The sequence below is a fragment of the Xiphophorus hellerii genome, chromosome 8, assembly GCF_003331165.1.
Source record: "Xiphophorus hellerii strain 12219 chromosome 8, Xiphophorus_hellerii-4.1, whole genome shotgun sequence".
In the NCBI taxonomy this organism is placed as follows: Eukaryota; Metazoa; Chordata; class Actinopteri; order Cyprinodontiformes; family Poeciliidae; genus Xiphophorus; species Xiphophorus hellerii.
In genome coordinates, this window is record NC_045679.1 from 25,239,387 (window position 1) to 25,263,270 (window position 23,884).

General features: G+C 41.0%; 1 protein-coding gene across 7 annotated transcripts; it reads left to right on the plus strand.

The window, feature by feature from the left end:
- The first annotated feature begins 1,084 nt into the window (after positions 1-1,084).
- Positions 1,085-23,578, plus strand: sec31a (SEC31 homolog A, COPII coat complex component). Of its 7 annotated transcripts, none has more exons than XM_032569495.1 (28): positions 1,085-1,316; positions 2,817-2,896; positions 3,156-3,279; positions 3,396-3,594; positions 4,559-4,654; positions 5,385-5,525; positions 6,108-6,250; positions 6,926-7,025; positions 7,124-7,285; positions 7,583-7,735; positions 7,824-8,048; positions 8,139-8,213; positions 8,301-8,342; positions 9,226-9,495; positions 10,836-10,947; positions 11,567-11,745; positions 11,841-11,967; positions 12,044-12,189; positions 13,111-13,284; positions 15,099-15,323; positions 16,144-16,245; positions 16,616-16,718; positions 17,850-18,263; positions 19,678-19,733; positions 20,151-20,399; positions 21,088-21,207; positions 21,293-21,364; positions 22,182-23,578. In XM_032569495.1, exons 2-28 carry the CDS (start codon positions 2,818-2,820, stop codon positions 22,359-22,361), a joined length of 4,068 nt encoding a protein of 1,355 aa, XP_032425386.1. In that variant the 5' UTR covers positions 1,085-1,316; position 2,817; the 3' UTR covers positions 22,362-23,578. The 7 variants fall into 7 exon arrangements, with proteins under 7 accessions (XP_032425386.1, XP_032425387.1, XP_032425389.1 ...); XM_032569496.1 differs by having other exon boundaries at positions 20,154-20,399; XM_032569498.1 differs by having other exon boundaries at positions 17,850-18,212; positions 20,154-20,399.
- The last annotated feature ends 306 nt before the right edge of the window (positions 23,579-23,884 follow it).

A 23,884-nucleotide genomic window follows, 5' to 3' on the forward strand; every position in this document is an offset into this window, starting at 1 on the left:
GGTGTGAGAGTTTTCCTTTCCCCCAAAACGTTTGTGCCTTTTTCCTAAAGGGCGTCTGTTAAAAGCTAATAAGCCACAAGCACACATGGAATAGGTACAGAAACTTTTTATGTCATGTAATATATTTGTATTCCATTTAAAGACAATGTGCAACATGAAAATGCCTTAAGATAATTCATTTTTTGTTAGAATAATCAAACATTGAGTACCGTAGTTGGATGATTATTTTGGTTTCAAGAGAATTGGATACAATTTTTATTTTTTTCCACCCCAAAAGGGTGGCTTTTAATGAAGCTTATGCAAGGTGATTGTGTGAAGGACTGAGGAAACACGATTGTGTTAATGTTGAGACACTAGTTAAGTTCTGACAAACCTTGACTCGTACCAAAGTCATTTTGTACGAGTCAAAATGACTCATACATTTTGATGTTAAAACTAAGATTACAAGTGAAGTTAATGGTAATACTTTTTGTAATACTTTACAAAAATAGAAGTAAAGTACTTTATTTAGTTTGAGCAGTTTCTTTAAAAATGTTATGACATTTAAATAAAATTGAGTAAAATATTGTTAGAAAATTAAAAACCCAAATATTATAAACAAAATAATACTGTTAAAAAATAGGATGCTCAGATCAAACGAAATGTGTAGGGTTACTTAAAAAAAAAAACCTTGGCTTCAAAGAAAACTACAAGATGCGTTTGTCGCAAGTAATATGTCTGTCTTTAAATTTCAATGTATAAATATATATGCTTAATTCGTTAAATGTAAGATGTCTGGAAGCCCTGACATCCAGCTTCGTGTGTAGTTTTTTATTTCTGTCATTTTTGGATAGTTTATAAGGTAGTATTGCTAGTTTTTAAATGTAATTTTATTTAAACATATTTCTATTTCCACAACTGTATGGGTGTTTACATTTATTCGTTGAATACTAGAAATGTATGGAAAATTAAAATAAAATTCTTTAATAAGATGCATTTTATCAAAAGCAGCTGCTCTTTTGATAAAAATGAGCACGAGTTATGCTAGCTTCTTAGCTTGCTAGCAAGGGAAAGACGATGCGGTCCGTCTACCCGGAAGCTGGTGTTCTTCTTCGTGGGAGGAGGTTGTTGCTTAGTGCCACGTTGATGGAGACCAGTGGGGACGTGGAAATCTGTCCTGAGAGTCCGCAGCCGGGACCCGGTAGCCCGTTCCTCTGCCTACACACCCGTTATTCATCGGAGCAGAACCGAAACGGGAACTTCTTCTTCTTCAGGCCGGAGGTTGTGTCTGTTTGCCCTGTTGTTGCGTTCATGTGAGGAACGGTTCAGATCAGAAGGTAAGCCGCTTTAGAGAAGTAATAAGATCTCTGTCTGTGTGTGTGTGTGTGTGTGTGTGTGTGTGTGTGTGTGTGTGTGTGTGTGTGTGTGTGTGTGTGTGTAGGTCTGTTACTGTCTTTCATATGTAGCTAGTACGGTACTAACTGAATAAAAAAACAAACATGTCCTTTACCAGAACAGGTAACACTCTCCCGGATAGCTTGTGGAGTTGACAGTAACACATGCACTGCGTTTCAGCACTAATGTTCCCAGTCTTTTAAGCTTTTTGTTATCCCGCATCAGCTGTTAGCTTCCTGCTAGCTCGGGTGTTTTTTCCTTGCGAAATCAAGCCAGATTCTTAATTTCTTGAGAGAAATCCGCTTCCCCTGCTGTCGCTTTATATGAATCACAGAAGCCATGCGAAAACGAGGCCCGGGTCTGTTATTCTGTAACTAAGCTGTCGCAGAATCGGACTCAACTGTAAAAAATAAAATAAAATAAAAAACACACCATACATTTCTAAAGTGTCATTGAAGGTTAATCTCTCTTTAAGAACAGGCGAACCTGATCAGATTCTGGAAGTCAGTGAAGCAGATCAATATAAACAATTCTGTGCAGCATGAAATGGCAGGCATGAACCATTAAAACTGGTCTTTTTTTTTACAACTTTTCGGTGTTTATTATTGTTTCTGAAAATATTCACACCGTCACTCTCTTTTTGTTACATCCGTGTACTTCATCGGGACTGGGAAGAGCTAAACATGGTCCCATGTTCAGCCTGCTGCATCTGTTCTGCTTCTAGAATGATTAACTTTGAACAGCAGCGTCACGGTCTGTTAATCTACAATAGTCACTCACCTTGATGTTCAAATGTTCTGTAGACTTTACACAGATTTTCGTGAAAACAAAGTATGTTGTGATTAAATGAAGAAGCGGTAGAGTAGCCAAAAATTTGCACTCAAGTAGGAGTTGCACTAAGTAAAATTAATAAGTATCCACCTTAGAAATGACTCAAGTAAGGGTAAAGAAAAAAAGGTATATTATACAAAAATCTACTGAAGTACTAACATTGTATTTAATATGTTAAAATGACAAAAAATATTATGTTATATGCTTATTCTGGTATTAAAAAAACATACCAATACATAATATGATTTAAAAATAATGCTTTTTTTCTTTTCCTTTTTTTTTAGAAAACAAGAAAAGTAATAGTAAAGCTTGTGTACAAACAATAGTTCTTCTCACTTTAGCTTAAACAGCAGGTGTGTATCTGATGCATTTTTTTGGCTCCATGTAATGAAGCTACTAACGGAGGGTAGAGTGTAGAGAAAGGTTTACTCGAGTAAGAATAAATCTAGTGTCGAAAAAGTTACATTTTTTCTAAAAAAAGATGTCGGGAGAACAGCTTCATGATGGCTCCCCCCTCCCCCAGCAAACCAGCACAGCTTTCACCAGTTCTGTCATAATTTTAGTATGTCATGTTCTAACTGTTTTTCTTTTTGTTTTGCTTTTTTGTCCAGGATGAAACTTAAAGAGATCAACCGCACAGCCATCCAGAGCTGGAGTCCTGCTCAACACCACCCGATCTACCTAGCGACAGGTTTGAGCCTAATAATAAAAGTAAAGGGATTTAACTTTATTATTTTTACCTTTTGACACCAAAAGGTATCAAAAGGAAAAGGAAACTAGCTAGATTCTCAAGCAAGCCAGCTAGTTAAAGTTGTTCTTGAATATAAATGAGCCTTGGAGTCTCGGTTGCCATGGTTTGTGTAAATGACTTGCTTCTGTGGTTTTATCGCTATAAGGAAAGGAAGACCCATCTACTTAAATGGTGTATTTGTCCGGTTCTGTCTGTGCAGGAACGTCCGCACAGCAGCTGGACGCCTCCTTCAGCACCAATGCCTCCCTGGAGCTCTTCGAATTGGACCTGGCTGATCCGTCTCTGGACATGAAGTCGTGCGGCAGCCTCTCCTCCGCTCACAGGTGGAGAAGAGTTTCTCTGCACCGCCACTGTTGGCTGAATTCTCCTGTTTGTGTGTGTGTGTTTTGCCCTTTCTCCTCTCTCACGTTTAATTTATTTAATTTTTTGCTTCCCACAGATATCATAAACTGGTGTGGGGCCCCTACGGCATGGACGCCCAGGGCCACCCGTCCGGCGTGCTGATCGCCGGCGGGGAGAACGGCAACGTCATCCTGTACGACGCCGCCAAGATCATGGCCGGAGAGAGCGACGTCATCGTAGCCGAGAGCGTCAGGCACACGGGGCCAGTGAGGGCCCTCGACGTCAACCATTTCCAAGTATGTAGCCGTCCGGCCCCGAGAATTGTTTTTTTTCTAAATTATTTGCCTTTTAGCTCCAATTAAAAAAATATTCATGCATTTTAATCTTTTTCACGTTACTTTTTTTAAATATAAAATCAAGAAAATGATTAGACAACCCAGGTCATTCTCTTCAGGAGAGAGTCTGTCTTGGAAAACCAGTGTCTTTAGTCAGAGGCTTCTTCAAGTTCGCTGTAATATAGACTGCTACGGGAGATCGTTCCTTCCCACAGCCGTCACCAGCTACAATAAATCTTTGTAGAATTTTGAATTAACATGAGCGACAACAACATTTCATTTCCCTTTGGGATCAATAAAGTATTTTTTGAATTGCAAAGTAGTAGTAATGAGAGGACATGAACCTTATTGCCCAGTGTTATTATTATTATTGTTATTGTTATTTTTTGACATTTTAAGTGAGAACTTGCTAAAACTGTCGCAATAAGCTGTTGATCAACTAGTCACATGATGAATTTAAATTAGCTCATTAGTTTCCATTTTGATGATTAATCATTCATAATATATTTTATTTATGGTTTCATTTTTTTTTTCCTTTTTATTTATTGTTTTTGGTTGTCATGTCTCATTTTGGATATTTTAAAACATCTTCCATTTTCAGCGTGGAGTGTTCTGAACAAAATTAAAGCGTACTAGACTTTGAGAGCGAACTTGCTCCATTGGTATGGATTGCATTATTCAATCCATATCAATGTTTTACTTGATAAAGGTCTCAAAATAATAAAATGCACGCCACATTTTTTAGTTTTAGTTATGAGCTATTTTTGAAAACCACTTTCCTAGTTGGATGCTGCTTTGTGTCACATAAAAATCTCAATGAGACACCCAAGATTGTGACCCGAAAACCATTGGGAAAGTTTAAGGGGTATGGATATTTTTCAAGGTGATTTTTATACCGACTGTTCTCCCTTTATTTTTCCCCCAGTCAAACTTGGTTGCATCTGGTGGGAATGAATCAGAAATTTACATCTGGGACATGAATAATTTCGGCTCTCCAATGACACCAGGACCTAAAGCACAGGTACGTTTACGCTGCTTACAGCATTTTTAGTTTTTTATTAATTCCTAACTCAGCTACAAGTTAAAAATTGCTTTAACACAAGTTGGGAAAAAATGCCAGGCTTAACCTTGCAACAGAGATTACCTTCAGCCATTATTGTGGAACGTGAAGAGCGCCAAATTTGAATAAATAAATAACTTAATTAAATTGTCGTTAATTTGATAAAACTGGAAATAAAAAAAAAAGAAATAACTTATTAAATGTAGATTTGTTTATTTGTTCCTCAAATAAACACATTCATTTTAAAAACTAGATATAAATTGTTTCATGTTTCTGTGCTGAAGCACATCATGAATTAATCTCATGTTTGAATCGGCCAATCAGACGCCAGGGTCTTTCTTTAATCCCGCCTATTGAGGTGGATGGGTAACGTTGACAGTTTAAGTTAATTCATGATACGCTTCAGCATAGGAACGTGGAATAATTTATGAAATCATGAAATAATAACATCTAGCCTTTAAAATGAAATGGATGCATTCATATGAGACACATATAATGAATTCTATATTTATTAAATTATTTCTGTATTTATTTACACTGCGAAAAACTATTGACACATTTAAGTTATTTCAAAGGTTATTTTATTTTTTGTAATTTGCCACGCTTCACCCTCCATATTATCTATGTTGAGTCTGCTGACACTCATTCTATCGAATGTATTAATGTATATCGTCGTTTCTCTCTCTTAAAGCCGCAGGAGGACATCAGCTGCGTGGCGTGGAACAAACAGGTCCACCACATCCTGGCCTCGGCTTGCCCGAGCGGCAGGGCCTCGGTGTGGGACCTGCGGAAGAACGACCTGATTATCAAAGTCAGCGACCACAGCAACAGAGTAGGTCCTCCACCGAGCGCGTGCACAACATCACAGAGTGGGGCTGAAACGATTAATTGTGATTAATCGATTATTGAAACGATCGACACACTAATTTGGTCATCGATTAATCGTCAACTGGAGTACGGAGACCCAGCAAAGGCCATTTATTTAAACGAAACCAACACATCCAGAGCCAAAACTGTACAAAATATATTGCATTTAAAATAAAAAATAAAAAAAACACCTTTGTGTGTAAATGAGTTTTAGCCAAAACTCCTCAAGTGGTCTAGTTTCCATTTTAAATTGACTAAAAGAACTGTATGCTTTTATTGCATTTTAGGCAATAAAATCTTTTTTTATAAAGGAATTGAATAATTAGTTTATTTGTACTGCAATAAACAATTTGCACTGCAATTTGCCGTTCTAATATTGTATAAAAAGGCTTCGGTGATTAAATGAAAAATCCGTAGGATAAAATTTTTTTTATGTGATTAATGGCTTAATCGTGAGAATAATCAATTACTAAAATAACCGTTAGTTTCAGCCCTGTCGTGGAGCGTGTCTCACCCTGCTGCTGTGCTCCCATGTGTCTGCCTCCAGATGCATTGCTCTGGGCTGGCCTGGAACCCTGAAGTGGCCACCCAGCTGGTCTTGGCCTCAGAAGACGACCGGCTGCCGGTCATCCAGATGTGGGACTTGCGATTCGCTTCCTCTCCTCTCAAGATTTTAGAGCACCACACCCGGTAAAAACGTCTGCTCCCTTCCTCTGGCAGGCTTTATTCACGAGTCTTTATATTTAGGCTTTTATCATGTAAAGGTAAACAAAATCTATAATGAGTGCTGCATGTCAGTATTAGAGACTTTTTGGTCATTTTTGGCGTTTCAGAGTCGGTTTAATCTTCTGTTTGGCTCTAAAGAAAAAATAATAACTATGCTCACCTTGATGCAGGGTGTTAACCTCCTTAGGCCACACCCTGCCTCATTAAACAGAAACATATCACCTGCTATGCTTAAAGGGGGAATATTATGTATTTTCCAGGCATTTTATAGCACAGTGAAGTAACTATGTTACCTCGAGTTGTTATAAAAATACTATTTTTATCGAATATGACTTAAAAGAAATTTGACTTTGAAATTTAGCACTTTGAAATTGGGCCTCTGTCTCTTTAAAAAGCTCCTGCTCTTTCTGAAACTCCGCCTTCAGGAAATCATCGCAGCATGGCTCCATTAACTCTTTAACGACGTCTTTACCAGCGTTACTCTGAAGTAGCTCCTATAATGAGCTCAGCAGTTTCACCAGGTGTTTGCTAATTGCTGCTGGCTAGTCTGAAGGAGCTGAGTGGCTGTGAAAACCTTTCAGTCTCTTGGAGTGTACTCCCGACCCAGTTGGTCTAATGCTGCTGCTCTGTTTCGTGCAGAGGGGTCCTGGCTATCGCCTGGAGCCTGGCCGATCCGGAGCTGCTCCTGAGCTGCGGGAAAGACAGCCGCATCCTGTGCTGGAACCCCAACACAGGAGAGGTAACGCTTCCCTCACTCTCTGTGACGCCGGTTCGTCTGAATGTTCTTCACCTTCTCAGCATTTGGTTCACGAGGGAACAATTGGCCCAAACCTCTAGGTTCTGTACGAGCTGCCCACCGGCAGTCAGTGGTGCTTCGACATCCAGTGGTGCCCCAGGAACCCCGCGGTGCTGTCGGCCGCGGGCTTCGACGGCCACATCGACATCTACTCCATCATGGGAGGCAGCAGCCAGGCGCAGAGCCAGAGGCACGCCGATCAGGTGAGGGCTTCACTATTAAGCCCATCGCAATTTAAACAATGAATCAATGAACCGCCTGATAAATTAAAAGAAACTCAATAATTTCCATTTGGTTACACATGCATGCATGCACATGTGCATGCCACACATGTCAGCTATGTGTCTGTATAAAACTGACACATAAAGTCACGGTAAAATGTTAGCCGCTTGGGCCTCTAACTGTGAAAAGCATGACTGCTTCTGCATCTGTCATCATTTCTGCTTTGTGTTGCGAGATTTAGTGAGATTTTCAGTGCGTCTCACTTTGCTCCGTTTCAGATCAGCAACTCCTTTGGGAACCTGGACCCGTTTGGGACGGGGCAGCCGCTGCCTCCGCTGCAGCTGCCGCAGACCCCCGCCGCTCCGGCTACAGTCAACCCCCTGAAGAAGCCCCCCAAGTGGATCCGCAGACCAGTGGGAGCCTCCTTTGCCGTGAGTCCGAGAAGCTTTGCTCCGTTTTTTTTAGTGGAAACCGCCATCGTTTACACTCTGTGTTTTTTGTTTGTTTTTTTTCTCGTAGTTCGGAGGGAAGCTGGTGTCGTTGGAGAACGCGAGGCCTCCGCAGCCTCAGCAGCCCACGTCCCACGTCGTTCACGTCAGTCAGGTCGTCACGGAAACGGCCTTTTTGGAGCGCTCCGACCGGCTGCAGGCCACGCTGAGCTCGGGCGGCTTTGTGGACTTCTGCCAGGAGAAGATCAGCGCGGCTGCCAATGAGTTTGAGAGAACAGTTTGGTCCTTCCTGAAGGTAGGAGCCTCGATCTGCTTCAAAGAAGAGTTTCCAGTAAAACACACTCGTTTTTTTTTTTTTTTTTTATAAGTGATTTTTGGTTGCTAGGTGAATTTCGAAAGCGACGTTCGCAGCAAGTACCTGGAGCTCCTGGGCTACAACAAAGAGGAGGTCGCCTCCAAGGTGACTGCATTCACACAGCCTGGCTTTAGCTCAAGCTTTTCTTTCCATCTTGACGTCTTGTGATAAATGTGTTTGTGATGTTTACAGATTTCAGCAGCTTTAGAGGAGAAACCTGCTAACGTCCCTCAGGTAAGCTGAAACGCTTGACTTGTATGTTTTAAGGGAATTTTTTAGGATTTTTGGGAGATGCGTCCAGAAAAAAAAAAAATTGTGCTCATTACTCAACTTTTTCTCACAGCAAAAGCAGCATGGAGTTGGACTAATGCTGCATCTCACGGCTACAATACCAATTTAGCAGATTGTTGCTAAGCTAGTAAGAAATACGCTAATTTAATTGTTTTATTAACATTGATTTTCTGCAAAAAATAATAACTGTCATTATTACTATTATGACAATAATCATCAGGCTTGAGGCTGCGGGTTTGTCATGTTGTGCAACAAGGAAGTGTTGCAAGATTTCCTCTCCTGTTTTTGTAGCTTCAGGATTTTCACTCAGTTGGGGTGAAAAAAAGAGCGAAGGAGAAGTTCAACCCATCTGAACTGAAATAAAATCCTATTTAACTAACTTCCCGGTCGGAAAGCGAATTAAAATCATGTTTGCGCCAAATAATTTGTACATAAATCAACATTTAATTTTGAAGCAGCCATGAAGAGCAGGGAAAATGTTTTTAAGGTCGCTTTCAAGTAGCAAGAAAAATCTGGTAAGGAATAAATATGGGGATTTTTGCTTTATTTAGCGGTTTCATTTTATTTATTTGTAAACAGTTGGATCCATCCATCCACCATTTTTGTGCCTTCATTCATCCAGCCATCTGTCCACCATTTTTATGTCTGTCCTTCCTTTCATCCACCATTCTGTACATCAACTCCTTGTTGATGTAAAACCCAGAAATGTTTCCACACAATGAAATGAGACATTGGGTTGTTTGTTTCTTTTTTCGTATTATTTTTTTTTTCTCAGATCCTCCATCTCGTCTCGTCTCAGTCCCGAACTTGTCTTTTTGCTCTACAGCCGGACTTGTCCGCCTCCGCTTCTCCGCTGCCTCCAGCAGACCTCGGCCTGGCGCCCCCTGCTGACACTCCAGAGGCAGCGTTCGACCTGATCGCTGCCTCAAACCTCCAGCCTGCAGCCGCGCTCCAGCTGAACTCCACTCCAGATCCGGACAGCGAGGAGCCGGCAGAACCGGAAGACGGTCCTGACAGCGAACTGGACACCAACATGGTGGAGGAGGAGGAGGAGGAGGAGAAACAGGAGGAAGAGGACGAGATTCCTCTGAATGAGGTACAGTTTGATGAGAACTACTCTTAAGCTGCATTTAATATCACTGCACAACCAAACACAGGCTCATGCAGGTGATTGTAATACAATTGCTCTGGAAGAGAAGGTTCATTGTCTCCACTGTTTGGCGAAAGTTCGTGCAGGTTTAGTCTTGCTGCCCGTCCTCGGAGCCAGTTGTTCAGGTCGCTGCATACCGCTGGTGATTCTCTATTAGGAGCCACTGAGAGGAGATTAATCAATGAGAATATCTGTCAGTCAGATTAAGGTGGGTTCATTCTAGTGAAGGTGCTGCGTTCATGTTGAATAACTCCCGTTGAAACGGCAGCGAAAAAAGAAAATTCCAGTTGAACTCGGTTGCATTTTCTTAAGTTACAAGAACTTCCCTAAATTTTCTTGGCTTCTAAGTAAGTCTCAAAAAAAAAAAAAGGATCGTAGACGTAAGTTTGTTGGGCGCTTTAGGCAAACAAAGCAGTGTTTCGACTGAAAACTGTGAAACCTGGGGCTTTTTTGTGCAGTTGCAAGAATTGCATATCCAACATGACGCCATGTTGGACTTTCTGAATTCTGTAAATATCACAGGAGACATCTCTGTTTGCGTGTTGTGATTCCTGACGCCTGTTATTTCCAATCAAATTTGTTGCAGAACCATTTTGGAAAACTATATGAAAAAACATATGTAAAAAATTGTGACGCAAAATGCGTTGCAGAGGTTTAAAAAGGACTTACGGACATAAAACGCATTACAAATAAGATGACAATCACAAAAAGGAAACAATCAGATGGTAATAGAGAAAGACAAACTGATGGGAAGTAAGGACACAAGAATATGGCTATAAAAACACAAAATCCTGAAATACAAGACATCTGTGTTGTGATGCTGTGTGTTTTTGTTTTTTAAGAAGTCTGAGAAGGAAGATAATTTTAGGACATGGAGGTCTCTTCTATGAAGTGAAAGATGAATGGTCAACCCTGGGCATTGGTCATTAACTCCGTTCTTTATGTTTTCCGAGTGGTTTGTGAAACTTGAATTTGAATCGTGACACACATGAGAATTTTGATTTGCCATTTGTGGTAGTTGTGACGTTAGATTCATCTTAATTGTCTTTACCAATAACTAAAATTCCATGTTTGGTCCTGAAGGTAATTATTTTCCATTGTGAAAAGTGCATCTCTTAGCCTCTCTGATAGTATGGCTCTGGATTAAAATGTGTTGGACCACAAAACTGAGCCTTTGCTGTACTCCTTGCATCAAAGCATGTCCTCTCTCAGTCTTCTTTTTAATGATTTGAAGTTATTCTGCAGCTTTTAGTTTTGTGTAGAAAACATTTTGTTTTATGCTTCAGGACCTGATAGGCCGGGTGGAAGTGGAGGAGAGCAGTCCTATTGAGACGCCAGCAGAGATCCCCCCTCCGGTTCCCACTCCTGCAGGGGGAGTCCATCTGAGCGTCAGTCAAGGTATCGCCACTCAGGGAGAGAGAGAGAGAAAGATTCTATAAAACTGTATTTTTGTCAACTGAAGCTCTTTTTTTCCATGACAACATATTTAAGGTATGGTTTTAAACCGATGTAGCACCTTGTACAATACGCCGTGAAGCACTGGGTATTCTGACAGCTTTGTCAGTGGTGGGCACCACATTAATGCTAATGTGCTAAACCAACAAAGTATTTAGCAGTAGCTAATGCTAATGTGCTAAACCAACTAATGCTAATGTGCTAAACCAACTAATGCTAATGTGCTAAACCAACAAAGTATTTAGCAGTAGCTAATGCTAATGTGCTAAACCAACTAATGCTAATGTGCTAAACCAACAAAGTATTTAGCAGTAGCTAATGCTAATGTGCTAAACCAACTAATGCTAATGTGCTAAACCAACAAAGTATTTAGCAGAAGCTCAAATTAAACTATTTTTTTTTTTATTGGAACGAATTTGGCTTTAATTGTTGGGGAAATAACGTTTGGTCCATTTTTGAAGATTGATCAGACCAGGACTTTAATTTTTATGCAGATTTTCCATATAATATTTTTTTAAATATTACTATTGATATAAAAAAAAAATGTCTTTCTTTTTGTTAGATGTGGACGGGCTGATCACTCAGGCCCTGCTGACTGGAGACTTTCAGGGCGCCGTGGAGCTCTGTCTCCACGACAACCGAATGGCAGACAGCATCATCCTGGCAATCGCCGGAGGAACCGACCTCTTGGAGAAAACCCAGAGGAAGTATTTCACCAAAGCAAACAGCAAGATCACCAAGGTGACTCCTGGAGGGGGGAAAAAAACGCAGCTGGGAGAGGTTGCTTATTAAAGAGAGCCTATTATTTACGATGGAAGTGCGCGTCTGTCCCGCAGCTGATCAGCGCCGTGGTCATGAAAGATTGGCACGACATCCTGAAGACGTGCGATCTGCAGAACTGGAGGGAGGCTATGGCTGCCGTCATGACCTACGCTCGGCCCGAGGAGTTCTCTTCCCTCTGCGGTGAGGCGTCATGCGCCTGTTCTTGTTATGAACTTATCCCAGTTTTACCACCTTCTTTTACGCCTCCGTTTGTCAGACCTTCTCGGCAGCAGACTGGAGGCAGCAGAGGATCCACAGCTCCAGTCTCAGGCCTGTCTGTGCTACATCTGTGCGGGTAACGTGGAGAAGCTGGTGTCCTGCTGGAGCAGAGCTCAGGATGGACACTGCCCTCTTTCCCTGCAGGTTGGTGGATTTCTTCTTAACGCACGCTGCAACCTGAATGAGGAGGCATCAAAATGACCGACTTCCTGTAGGGGTGGGCGATATAGACATTGAATTTTATCGCAATATTTTGAGGTACTATTTTTGGTAAGAGAAAATTACTTATTTTTTAGGTAATAAATAGTTTTGCAGTGCAGTGACTACATTGCACAACATTTATAGCACCACAAACACAATTATTGTTCTTAGATATGCTTCTTCAGGACGCCACTTGAGTAAAAAACTGATTTATATCACTAGACAGCAGGCAGTGATTGCATTTAATCATATTTGAGTTTACTGATATTTATTGACGCTTTCATGGAACAAAAAGTGGAGAAAGTTTTTTTTTTTTTTATTTAACATCATCAACAGAAATTCATCAAGGCAGTCAAAAAATTAAAATTTTTGAGTTTTTCATAATAAATGATAAACAATAAACTTCCTGTTGGTTTTGGTCGCTGACTTGAAGAGACTTTTTTTTTTGTCCATTACTTATTTCCAATGTCTATGTTATACACTGACTGCCTGACTGAATTTGGGGGGGGCGCTGTTGAGCTTTTTGGTGTTGCCCATTATTAATTCAATTGAAATATAAAAAATTGATTTTATACAAAGTATGAGGCTTTTAGTTTGTTTAGACTCCAAAAATCTCAATGACACAAGACATCCTTCAGTTTCGATATGCCTTAACAAAACAACAGCATCACTGGCATGCCTGTGTAAAACATTAAGCTAATAAAAACATTTTAAATCTTGATAACATAATCTATGGTTTTTGTGTCTAGAGAACCATAGATGGTGATAGACGTGTCTAGAAAAACATAAAAGCCGAAATATAGATGGATCCTGAGCCTGTTTCATTCTGATTACTCCACCCTTTTCCACCTTCGTTTGCCTCAGGACCTGGTGGAGAAGGTGGTGGTGCTGCGTCGGGCGGTGGAGCTGACCCAGCGCTCCGGACCTGCAGCGATCGGCATCCTGCTGGCTGAGAAGATGAGCCAGTACGCCAGCCTGCTGGCCTCTCAGGGCGGTCTGTCCACGGCCATCACATACCTGCCCGACAACACCAACCAGGTCTGCAGCACAGCTGTTAGCATGGTTCATTTAGTTCAGGGGTCGCCAACGCAGTTCAGGGGTCGCCAACGCGGGCACCCGGTCGCCCGAGGGGACGTTGTCAGTCGCCCGCGGAGCAAGTTCTAAAAATAGCCATTGTCATTAGGGAGCACTGCCAAAAAAATATTTGATTTAATGTTTTTACATGGAAGTATAATAACATTTGTTTATATTTAGAATTTTTAAAAAAAAGTCAATTATAAAAATTTTTTAAAATAAATTGCTTTGTGCATAAAACTCTTTTCTATGGTTAAAGTTCAGAACTAAGCGCAGACGCCAGCAGGATTTTATCGGAGGGCAGCAGCGCCTGCAGCTGTACGGCTGCACCAGCTCTGCCTGCCTTAAGATTTTCCTTGAAGTAAAAAAAGAAAAGAATAATTTCTGAAATTTTTATTATTGAACCCTTTTTACAATTAACAGAATTGTGGAGATAAAAAAAAGATCTTATGTGTCAAAACATCTTGTACGTAGCGCACGTCTGAGTCTGTGGGGGTCAAAGGGCACGCCAAAGCTTAAATCTGATTGGTCAGTTTGCTATTTGTTTATTTTGTTTATGCTTGGCGCTTTTTCTGTAAGCTAAAAATGAATGAGTAGAGTTTGAACCTCCTGTAGTTCTAAGCGGTCGTTTGGATCCCGGTTGAACTTTTTACCGTGTTCGGTTCTGGCGGGTCGCCGGTTTCTGAGCTTCTTTGATGTTTCCCGAACTGGAGAGCTGATGGGTCACCCGTTAGCTGACATCTGCCTCTTCCTGAGCGTTGCACTAAGACTGCGGGTTAAATAATTTAATCTAGTCGAAACGTTCCCCAAAAAAGTAAAAAATTAAGCAAACATTGTTGCTTCACCTTCTCCTCCTTTGGACGTCTGACACCACCTGAACCTGGGAATCAACATCCTCCTCTTTCCGTGGATCTCACGGGTATATAGGCTTCGCTTCCATGTCTTTATTATTTAGCATCATTTGTGTAAAAAAAAAAAGAAAAAAAGGGGTGCGCTGCTTTAGTAGTTTAGGTTTGTGCTGCTTTTGTGCGACACTCACATGATCCGCGTTGGAGAGGTGGTTGTGCTCTTGCAGGTCAGGTGCAGTGAGAGTTTTGTTCATATCTCCGCAATTTTGTTAATAGTAAAGAGGGTTGGATAATAAAAAGTGCAATAAATTTTCTTTTCTTTTTTTTATTTTAAGGAAAATCTCACAGTGCGTCCAGCTGTACAGCTGCAGCTGCAACAATCCAGACTCTTAGTCACTTGTGGGCAATTTAGAATCACACAGAAAATCTCCAAAAGGGAATCAAACTGAAAACTCTGAACTAAGAACTTCTGATCACATAATAGCAAATAACCAAATCTGCCATGGTAAATTATTTCTGATAACTATTGTCAGTGGTCCCTAACATTAATATGATCAGGCAGCATGTAATCATATATACATGTTATATAATATATATGTTATTGTTATAGAGGCTGAGCCAAGAAAATGTATGTCTGTATTAAACAAGTAGCCCTTCGTGTTTCTCTGTACCCATAAAGTAGCTCCCAGTCTCAAAAAGGTTGGTGACCCCTGGTTTAGTTCAACCTAAATACACTAGAGTTTCTTTGTTAGTCTTTAATGTTTGTTTCGTATGCACTAATTGGTGAATTAATAAAAAATTTTAAAAATGACACCCTACGCCCCTCTATGAAGTGTGTACTCAGTCGAAGTGTACATAAGGGTTCGAGTGCGCAGGACCTAAGCCAGGCCGTGCGAGTGTTGGGTCTCAGTTCGATCTCCATCCGTCCAGGTTGCGGTGCAGCAGCTTCGGGACCGTCTCATCTGGGCTTTAGGACAGCAAGCAGCGCCAGCACAAACCCACAGAGTTGCATCTCAGCTGCCCGGCCGCCCAGCTCTCTCCCAGCATCCGTTCCCCCAGGTCCAGCCGGCGTTGGTCCCTCAACCTGCTGCAGGAGTTCCAGCACCGGGCCCTACGCCTGCTTCTGTCCCATCTCAGCTACAGTATTACCAGCCGGTATGTTCTCCTAACGAACCGTCAAAGGGTTAAGGGCTTTCTTACAAGTCGTTTTTTTAAAGGGGCAGTATTGTGTAAAATCAACTTTTTTTACTTTAGCTTTACACCATGTTATGATGTTATTCCCTCATCAAAAACCTAATTGGAGTTGCTTTGATTCTTTTATGATGTTTGAGAAATCCTTTAATCTCCATGGCAACCATTCAGCTCTGCAAAACACCTGGGTGGACCTAGCGCCTCCTCAGACCTGCAGTTTCCAAGCTTCCTCCAAGTTGCCTTCCTCATTGACTCCCTCACTCAGCTCCTTCAGACTAGCCAGCAGCAATTGGCAAACACCTGGTGGAACTGAGCATCTGCTGAACTAATTGTACGAGCTGCTTCTCGGTGAAATGGTGGTAAAAATGTTGCTAAAGTGTTAACAGAGGAGCCATGTTGTGATGACTTCCTGAAGGCGGAGTTTCAGAAAGAGCAGGAGTTTTTAAAGAGACAAAGGCCCAATTTCTAGGTGTTAAATTATAAAGTCAAATTTCTTTGAAGTCATATTAGCATAAATATCATTTTTATAGCGACTGAAGATAACATGATTGTGCTATAAAATGACACCATGTGCCTGAAAAACACACATTACTGCCGCTTTAAATAAGAATTGTCCAGCTCACTCCGACCGCTCATCGGTACTCCATCCCTTTTTTTAAAAAGCTAAGCTTTCCCTTTAACTCGTCTTCATAGTGGTATTCTCCTGGCGGTGTTCCTCTCCCTCTGTCCCATGCTGTGGCCATCCCTCCTCTGTGGCATCACCCTGTGTCTCTGTTTGCTTCAGGTGAGGGCTGCCTCCACCGTCACCTCCTGGAGTAACCAAACTCCCACAGCCCTCCCAAATGTCCCTCCTCCTCCTCATGTAGGCAGCACCCCAGACCAGCAGGTACACAAACCTCCATCCCTGACTCGACATGCATCTTGTTTAAAAAAATAAATCCGGCTTTTATTTGTTGGACCCATGCTCCATGTCCAAAATTGTTGCTTTGTTATGGCGATGCCCTCTTCTGTAGCCACTTCCTGTCAACCGTTTCCTCTTTCTTCCTGATGCTCTGATGCATCTTCAAACTGTCTTCGTTTGGATTATTTCACTGCATGTCTTGCATTTTTCTTTATACATGTAAATACTTGCCGTCCTTTGATACTGAACCGCAAGCTGTAGCTGAATGGATTTTTGTGGGAGCCAGTTTAGTAGATAATTAGCTCGCCCTCTTCCTGTTGCTATTCGTTTCGCTGAAATTGCTTCAATCTTTCAGGTGGAGCCTCCAAACCCGATGTACGGCCTGCCAGCCTCCAGCACACCAGCAGCCCCTTCGGCCTCCTCCACTCCTGGCTACATGTACTCCCATCAGTACCAGCGTAAGTGGAACTCCAAGTGTGTTACTGGTCTTCTGGTGTCATGAAGCCGTTAATGTGAACGTGAGTTTCCGTGTCTTATTGTTTTGGAAACCAGATAGATGATGTGTATTATCCAGTCAAAGTTGCAGAACTTATAAACGAAGCTCCTGTGATGCCCAGATACACTAATCAGGCTTAATATGACCAAATCAGCACTTCTGAGGTCTTGACCTGATGTAGCTCCTTACACCATGAGGCACTGGCTATTCTGACAGCTCGCTATCAGAGCCAGGCAGTGGTGGGAACCGCTAGCTGAAACGTTAGCTGCACTAACCCTAAAGATGTAATCCACATTAAACTTATTGGTTATGTAGTTTTACTTGCAAGAAATTTCATGTGGCCTTCATTAGTTCTGCTATCGCTAATTAATATTAGAGTTCCACTAATGCTAAACCAACATGATATTTAGCAGAAGCTAATGCTAAAGTGGTAAAAAAAACAAAAACACGACAATTAGCAGAAGCTCAAATTAAACTTTTTTTTTTCCACGTTAGCAAAAGCACTAGGCTAAAATTAGCTCCGCTATTAGATTTCAGGTGTTTGTGTAAAATATTATGCTTTATTTTGCCATGAATTCTTACATGTGTACAAGCTAATATTCAGGTTATCTGCTCAGCTGTCACCTGCTGAACTGACTTCCTGTCTGCATCCTGCCAACTGGGCTTCTAAAACAGCTTCCTTTCATGAAAGTGACAGTTGGCAGCGTTTTTAATCCAGAGCATGAATAGAAATATTCCCAAACAGTAAGATTTGTCTTTTTTTTTTTTTTTTAAAGAAAAAGGGGGCTGAGGGTAGAAGGTAGCATCCTTCTGACCTCCAGTCTAACTAGCAGGGTAGGGGCAACTTTCTCTGACATGTCATTTCCAGTGAACGCCTTCAGCTCTGCTCTCTAGAACATTTGTCTGTGGAAATGTTAGATTCTAACGTCTGATTCTCGAATGTCTTTGACTCGTCCGTGTGAGCTCTCTGCTCGCTGACTCCTCTCTAGCTACACGTAGAGCATGCAGTGAAGCCGTCCTGTTGCACGTCGCAGCTGTTTTGTTGAACTGCAGCAGGTTTTTCCACTAACAGAACTTCCCATGTGCCTCCCAGCCTACCCCCAGATCAACCAGTACCCGCCTGGAGCTGGGGGGGCTCCTGTCTATCAGCCTCTTCAGTACTCTTCTACCGCTCCTCCTCCTCCTCACAGTCCTCCTGCTGAGCCCTCCTCCCCTCCTCAGCCCCCCGGCTTCCTCTCTCAGTACACCCAGCCCGTCTCGCCTCCTCTCTATCCGGGACAGCCTCCTGCCAGCCACGGCCTGTCCTCCTCTCCTCCCTCTCGCCCTCCTTTCTTTCCTGCCTCGTCTTCCTTCTCCGCTCCGCCGTCCTCCGGAGCGTCTTTCCAGCACGGCGGGCCAGGATCTCCCGTGTCGTACATGGCGCCTCCTCTCCATCCTCCACCGAGCGGAGTCTCAGGTACACAGCTAGACTCCGACCCCGGGCTGATCCCCGCCTCTAAGAGAACAGGTCTGCATGGCTCTGATCATCCTCACTCTGTCTGTCCTGCTAACCAGCTCACTCACCCTCACAGGGAGCTGAACGAGAAAGATTCAGATTAGTTTATGATAGTGGTTGTAGTAGGTAGTGTCAGAAATAGTAGTAGTAAAAATAAGCATATTACATATTTTAAGAATACTAAAAAAAAAAGGTAATGATAGTAATGGTAATAAAGATAAAGTAAATTTTTTAAAAAGTAAAAATTAAAAGTAAAAAAAAAAAATGTAAAAAGGTAGTGGTATTGATAATAATAATAATCGGAATAATAACTAGAAAATTTCTGAAAAACAAAAACTGACCCGAATGTTCTGCAGTCCTCAAGTTTAAGTGTAAAAGCCTAAGCAGCTTAAAACGTCAGATAGTTTTGTTGCATCTCATAAGAATGTATAGAATTAGCTCAAATGTTACTGTTAGCTAAGATGCTATCAGTAGCATCTGGGCTATCATTGACTTACGCCATTTACTGAGCAAACATTAGTGTTCAAGGTAAATTTAGCTAAGATGCTAAGGTACAATGCTATTAATAGCACCTGTGCTTTCAGTAGCATGTTGGCTGACGGTGACTTACCCCACTCAGGTTATCTTTAGCTTACATGTCAAAATTAGCTAAAATGCTAATGTTAACCTCGTTGTGTTGCTATGGCTGGCCCTACTGTTAACAAATAATAGAAAAATAAGAACATTATTTAAAAACAATTTTTTAAAACAGTTGATGGTTGTAATAAAAATATTAAAATAATATGAATAAATAATAATGAACTTAAAAAAATGTGTTGTCCTTGTTGGCAGAAGTGTATGTTAGTAGAGACTCCTAAAGACACAGATTAGTTAAACAATTATCTGATGCTCAACTAAAAAAGATATAAATGAAAAAATTGGCTGATTGGCAGACAGAAATCTTTACTGGGAAAATGTAGAAATGACGTGAAGTTAATTTGCATGGCTTTCTGTTGGTAATGACTACAAATTAATGGTGCAATAAAGACTGCATTGGTCTCTAATCTCAGAATGATTCATCAACAAGGAGTCGGCACTTGATTTGTTTTGGTTGTCAAACAATCCGGCGAAGAAATCAAACTTTACTTTCACTTTTATTCATTAGTAAAACTCTGATGTATGTTTATGTGAAATTTAAACGATTGTTATACTAGGTTAACAGTTTTAAAGATATTGAATTTCATAAAGAACTGGTTTTATATGAAATGTTTGTGTATAAATATACAGTACATGTACAGTGTAATGCTGAATAATGAAGCGTTTTCTAGCTGTGTCTGAGTTTATCTAGCTCTGCTAAAGGAGTCAAAGGCCAAATTTGGAACATTGTGTGTTGGCAAATATTGAAAAGTTAAAAACAAACAGCTGAGGTGTGTGTGTGTGTGTGTAGGACCCCAGAATGGCTGGAACGACCCTCCAGCTCTGACCCGAGCCCCAAAGAAGAAGGTAAGTCTGCATTCATTATTTATTTTTTAAAAAACACAAAAAAACTGGCTATTACTATTATATAAATGTTTCCATCCATGGACCATTATTATGTTTCACTTAGCTAGCATGCTAACATTAGTGTTGCAGAAATTATGCACTAATAGACAGGGGGTTTTTTTCCGCCCCCAGTTGTTGGACAAATTTTGTCCATTAAGATTCAAGACAGATTGGAGAAAAACACAAAGTTCCCACCTGTTTGGTGTTTAAAAGGCCAAACAAAACACTAAATCTTCAAACAACACAAAGGCTCCAAAACCACAAATGGACCTACATGTTAGTCTGGAATGCACCTTTCCTTATTTGACCAGTCCAGGAGTTTTTAGATGCTGAAATAGAGCAAATATTTTATTTTTATGATTTTTTTTTTTTCCACAGCAGGTTCCACAGAACTATACCCCACCTGCCCCCATCACGGCTCCCATTCTGGCCCCGCCGGGCGCCGACCCCCAGGCTCAGCCCATGTCGACTGGAGGCCCCCAGGATGTGCTGCAGGGTCTGCAGGGCCCCCAGGTCCCATACTCAGGGATGCACCAGACACAGCCCCCCAGTCAAAGCATGAACGCCTCAATCCCCAACTCCAACATGGAGGGCGCACCCGGAGCACCGACAGGAGACGCCATCCAGGTACGGACGCCTCGGGTCAATCTAACAACAACCTGAGGGGGAAGTTCCACCGGACCTGTCCATGGCGTCTCGACTTGAGATAGGAGATAGGTTGTAGATAGGCAAAGATAAATGAATAAATTTCCACCAATAAGCTCAGAAACTTTGAGATTAATCTAAGAAATTTTCTAGAAAAACCTTGGAAACTTCTGAGTTTCAAAAGTGTAAAATGTTTGGCTTTTGGACATTTTCCAGGTTTGTTTTTCTGGAACATTTCTGAGATAAATAACCAAATTTTGTGTTTTTTTTCTAGTAAATTTTCAACTTATGAAAAACTTCTTTTTTCTAACGTTTCAAATTCAGAACCTTCCTTGTTTTTTCTAGAACCTTTCTGAGATAAATCTCAAAATTTAGGTTTTCTTCTAGGAAGTCGTCAACTTTTGAAACAATTTCTTCTGGAGATTTTTTTTTTTTCCCTGGCACATTTTAACGTTTCAAATTCAGAAATGTCCTTGTTTTTCTAGAAAATTTCTGACGTCTTTTTCTACCAAATTTTCAATCTGAACCTCAGAAATTTCCAGTTTTTTTTGTTTGTTTTTTTTAGAAAAGTTCTGGGATGAGTCTAAAAATATCTTTGCTCAAAATGCACTTCCTTCTTTTTTTTAAACGTACAATGCCTCTAATCGTGGCCGCCGTTCTCTCCCGTCAGCCTCTGCAGTCGATCCCTGCTGAGAAGATCATGAAGAAGCCCATCCCCGACGAACACCTGGTGCTGAAGACGACGTTCGAGGGTTTGATCCAGAAGTGCTTGGCCGTAGCTGCCGACCCTGTGAGTGTGTCGTGGACGAGCTCTGCCTGTCCTCCATCTCTGTTTAACACACGTGAGCTTTCGCTTATCCGTCCTCTCCTCACAGCAAACCAAGAGGAAGCTCGACGACGCCAACAAACGCTTGGAAGCGCTCTACGACAAACTCAGAGAGCAGACGGTGAGTGCATCTCGCTGCTATGGCGACATCGGCGCAAATGTTTCTTCGCAAGACGGTCGGATTGGATGACGAGCATGTGTGCACATCTTTGGCTTTGACTAGACCACTTTAATACATGAGTTCATCTAAACTGCTCTGTGAGAATTTTGTTACTTTTTACAACTTCATATTGTTGTATATAAAGTTTATAAAATAAATAAATAAAAAATATTTATTTTTATTATGCCAAAATAAATATACTTTTATTTTGGTATAATAGTAGTCATATAGTCGTGCCAAAAGTCATTATTTTGGTATAATATAACTTTATTATTGTATTATTATGACATTCTCCTCATATCATGATTTTATTATTGTATTATCACAACTTTTTTTTCTGATATTTTATGATCTTATTCTCGTATTTTACGACTTTTTTATGGTAATTAAACTTTATTATTGTATTACTACGATCTTCTTCTCCCATTATGACTTTGTTCTCATATTTTGCGACATTGTTTTTGTATTATTGCGACTTTTTTCTCATTTTATTTAGTTCTCGTATTTTGCAACTTTCTTGCACTACTTCCGCTTTATTATGGTAGTATTATGACTTCATTCTTGTATTTTATCACTCCATTCTCGTATTATTACAACTTTGTTCCAACGACTTTATTCTCGCAACAAGATTTTCTCACAACATTATGACTTTATTCTCTAAATGAGAAAAGTTTTTTTTTTCTTGGCCTGCTGCTAATATCCCTCTGTAGACTTCTGAAGGCAGTCGGTTGCTTTGGATTTCATTTATTTCTAACTCTGCTGTTTCTCCTCCGCTCAGCTCTCTCCTGCCATCATCGGAGGACTCCACAGCATAGCGAGGACCATCGAGTCTCGCTCCTACGCCGAGGGCCTGAACATCCACACCCACATCGTCGGCAGCAGCAACTTCAGCGAGACGTCCGCCTTCATGCCCGTGCTGAAGGTGGTGCTGACGCAAGCCAACAAGCTCGGCGTTTGAGGTCCGCGTTCGTCGCCACGGCGCCGCCCGTTTCGCGGGGTGCTTCGTTCGGTCGGCGACGCGAACGACTCCTGAGACTTCTCGGCTGTGACGGTCAGCTTTTCTTTGTGCCATTCGCGTTTTTATTGCTTTTTTTTTTTTGTTCTTGTTTTACGACGCAACTCAGACAAGCCGTGCGGTCGGCCACGCTCGGTGGTGAAAGTAAATATTGAGTCGAATCAAGGGCTATTCAGAAAAATACCACGCCGACCTTTACGTGGGCTGGCGAGTTCTGAACCACGGGTTTAAATCAGACGCGTCAATGAATATGCAAATCCTCTTTTTAAGGTAAAACTGTGTAAAATAATTTAAAAAAACAGTCGGGAGTGATGATGGTGAAAAAAACGGGACGTTTAAGGGCACGTCTGTGTTCCTACTCAGTGTTATAATGTCACAAATTAAAGCTAATATTAATTACGTATTAATAGCAGATTTCTGCTGCATGCTTTTCGCTCACACTTCATTCCTAGATTTAGGAAACTTTCGCTTGTTCGTCTTTATAATGCCTTCCAATCCATGAATTGATTTTATTTTATTTTATTTCTTTTAATTTAGGTCCATAAAATTTGCAGCGAACCTTCAGAAAATCATGTTGACAAACTTAAAACAAACTGGGCACTATGTAATCGGTGCCAGTTCCTTTTTTTTTTTTTTTTTTTTACAAATCCATGTTTGTCCTGATCTCACGTTCAGCTCGCTTACTTTCACCACTGGCGGCGCTGCGGTCAACACGTTGGACCAACACGCTGTCCAACGCAGCAGCAGCAGCGGAAGTCCCTCGTGTCGAGAATATCTATGTTTTTATTCGATTAGTTTTTTACAATTTTTGTCTTACTTTCATGTTTTTTAGCAGCGTAATCACGAGGCTCAACAGCGTGCAATGAACTTTACGGAAACAAGCTTATCGTATTTCAGCGTATGCATGCTCTCACACACACCCACACACACACACACACGGCTCAGCTGTCTTTAAAGCATTAAGAGGAACTTCTGTGCTGATTCATCGGACCTCAGAGGGAACCTGGAAGGAGGCTTGTACTTGATAATTCATTCCAGCAACGATGAGGGCTGCTGCCTGATTGGTCGACCTCACTTTCTGTTCTAGGAGAAAACAAGTCTTTTTGTTTCTGACTGACTACAGGCAATATTTTCAATAAATAGTATTTATTTACAAATTACCTTATGTCTTTGTTTTTTTATTTTTTTTTATTTTTTACTTTTTATAGCTGCTCTTTTTGTTTTTTTTAGTTTGAGGAACTGGAAATAATAATGTTTTGAAGTCGCCACCAGAATAGCGAGTCTCGGCTAAAAATTAGGGCGATGGCAAAAGTATATAAATAAATCTTCAAAACACCAGTGGGAACATGGGGAAAAAAAAAGGTTTTCCTGTTAACTAAAAATCAAAAAAAATGTTACATCATTTTAGTAATGAAATATGAATAAACATGTCTTTTAGGACTGATTCTTATCTTTTGCGAGAAGCC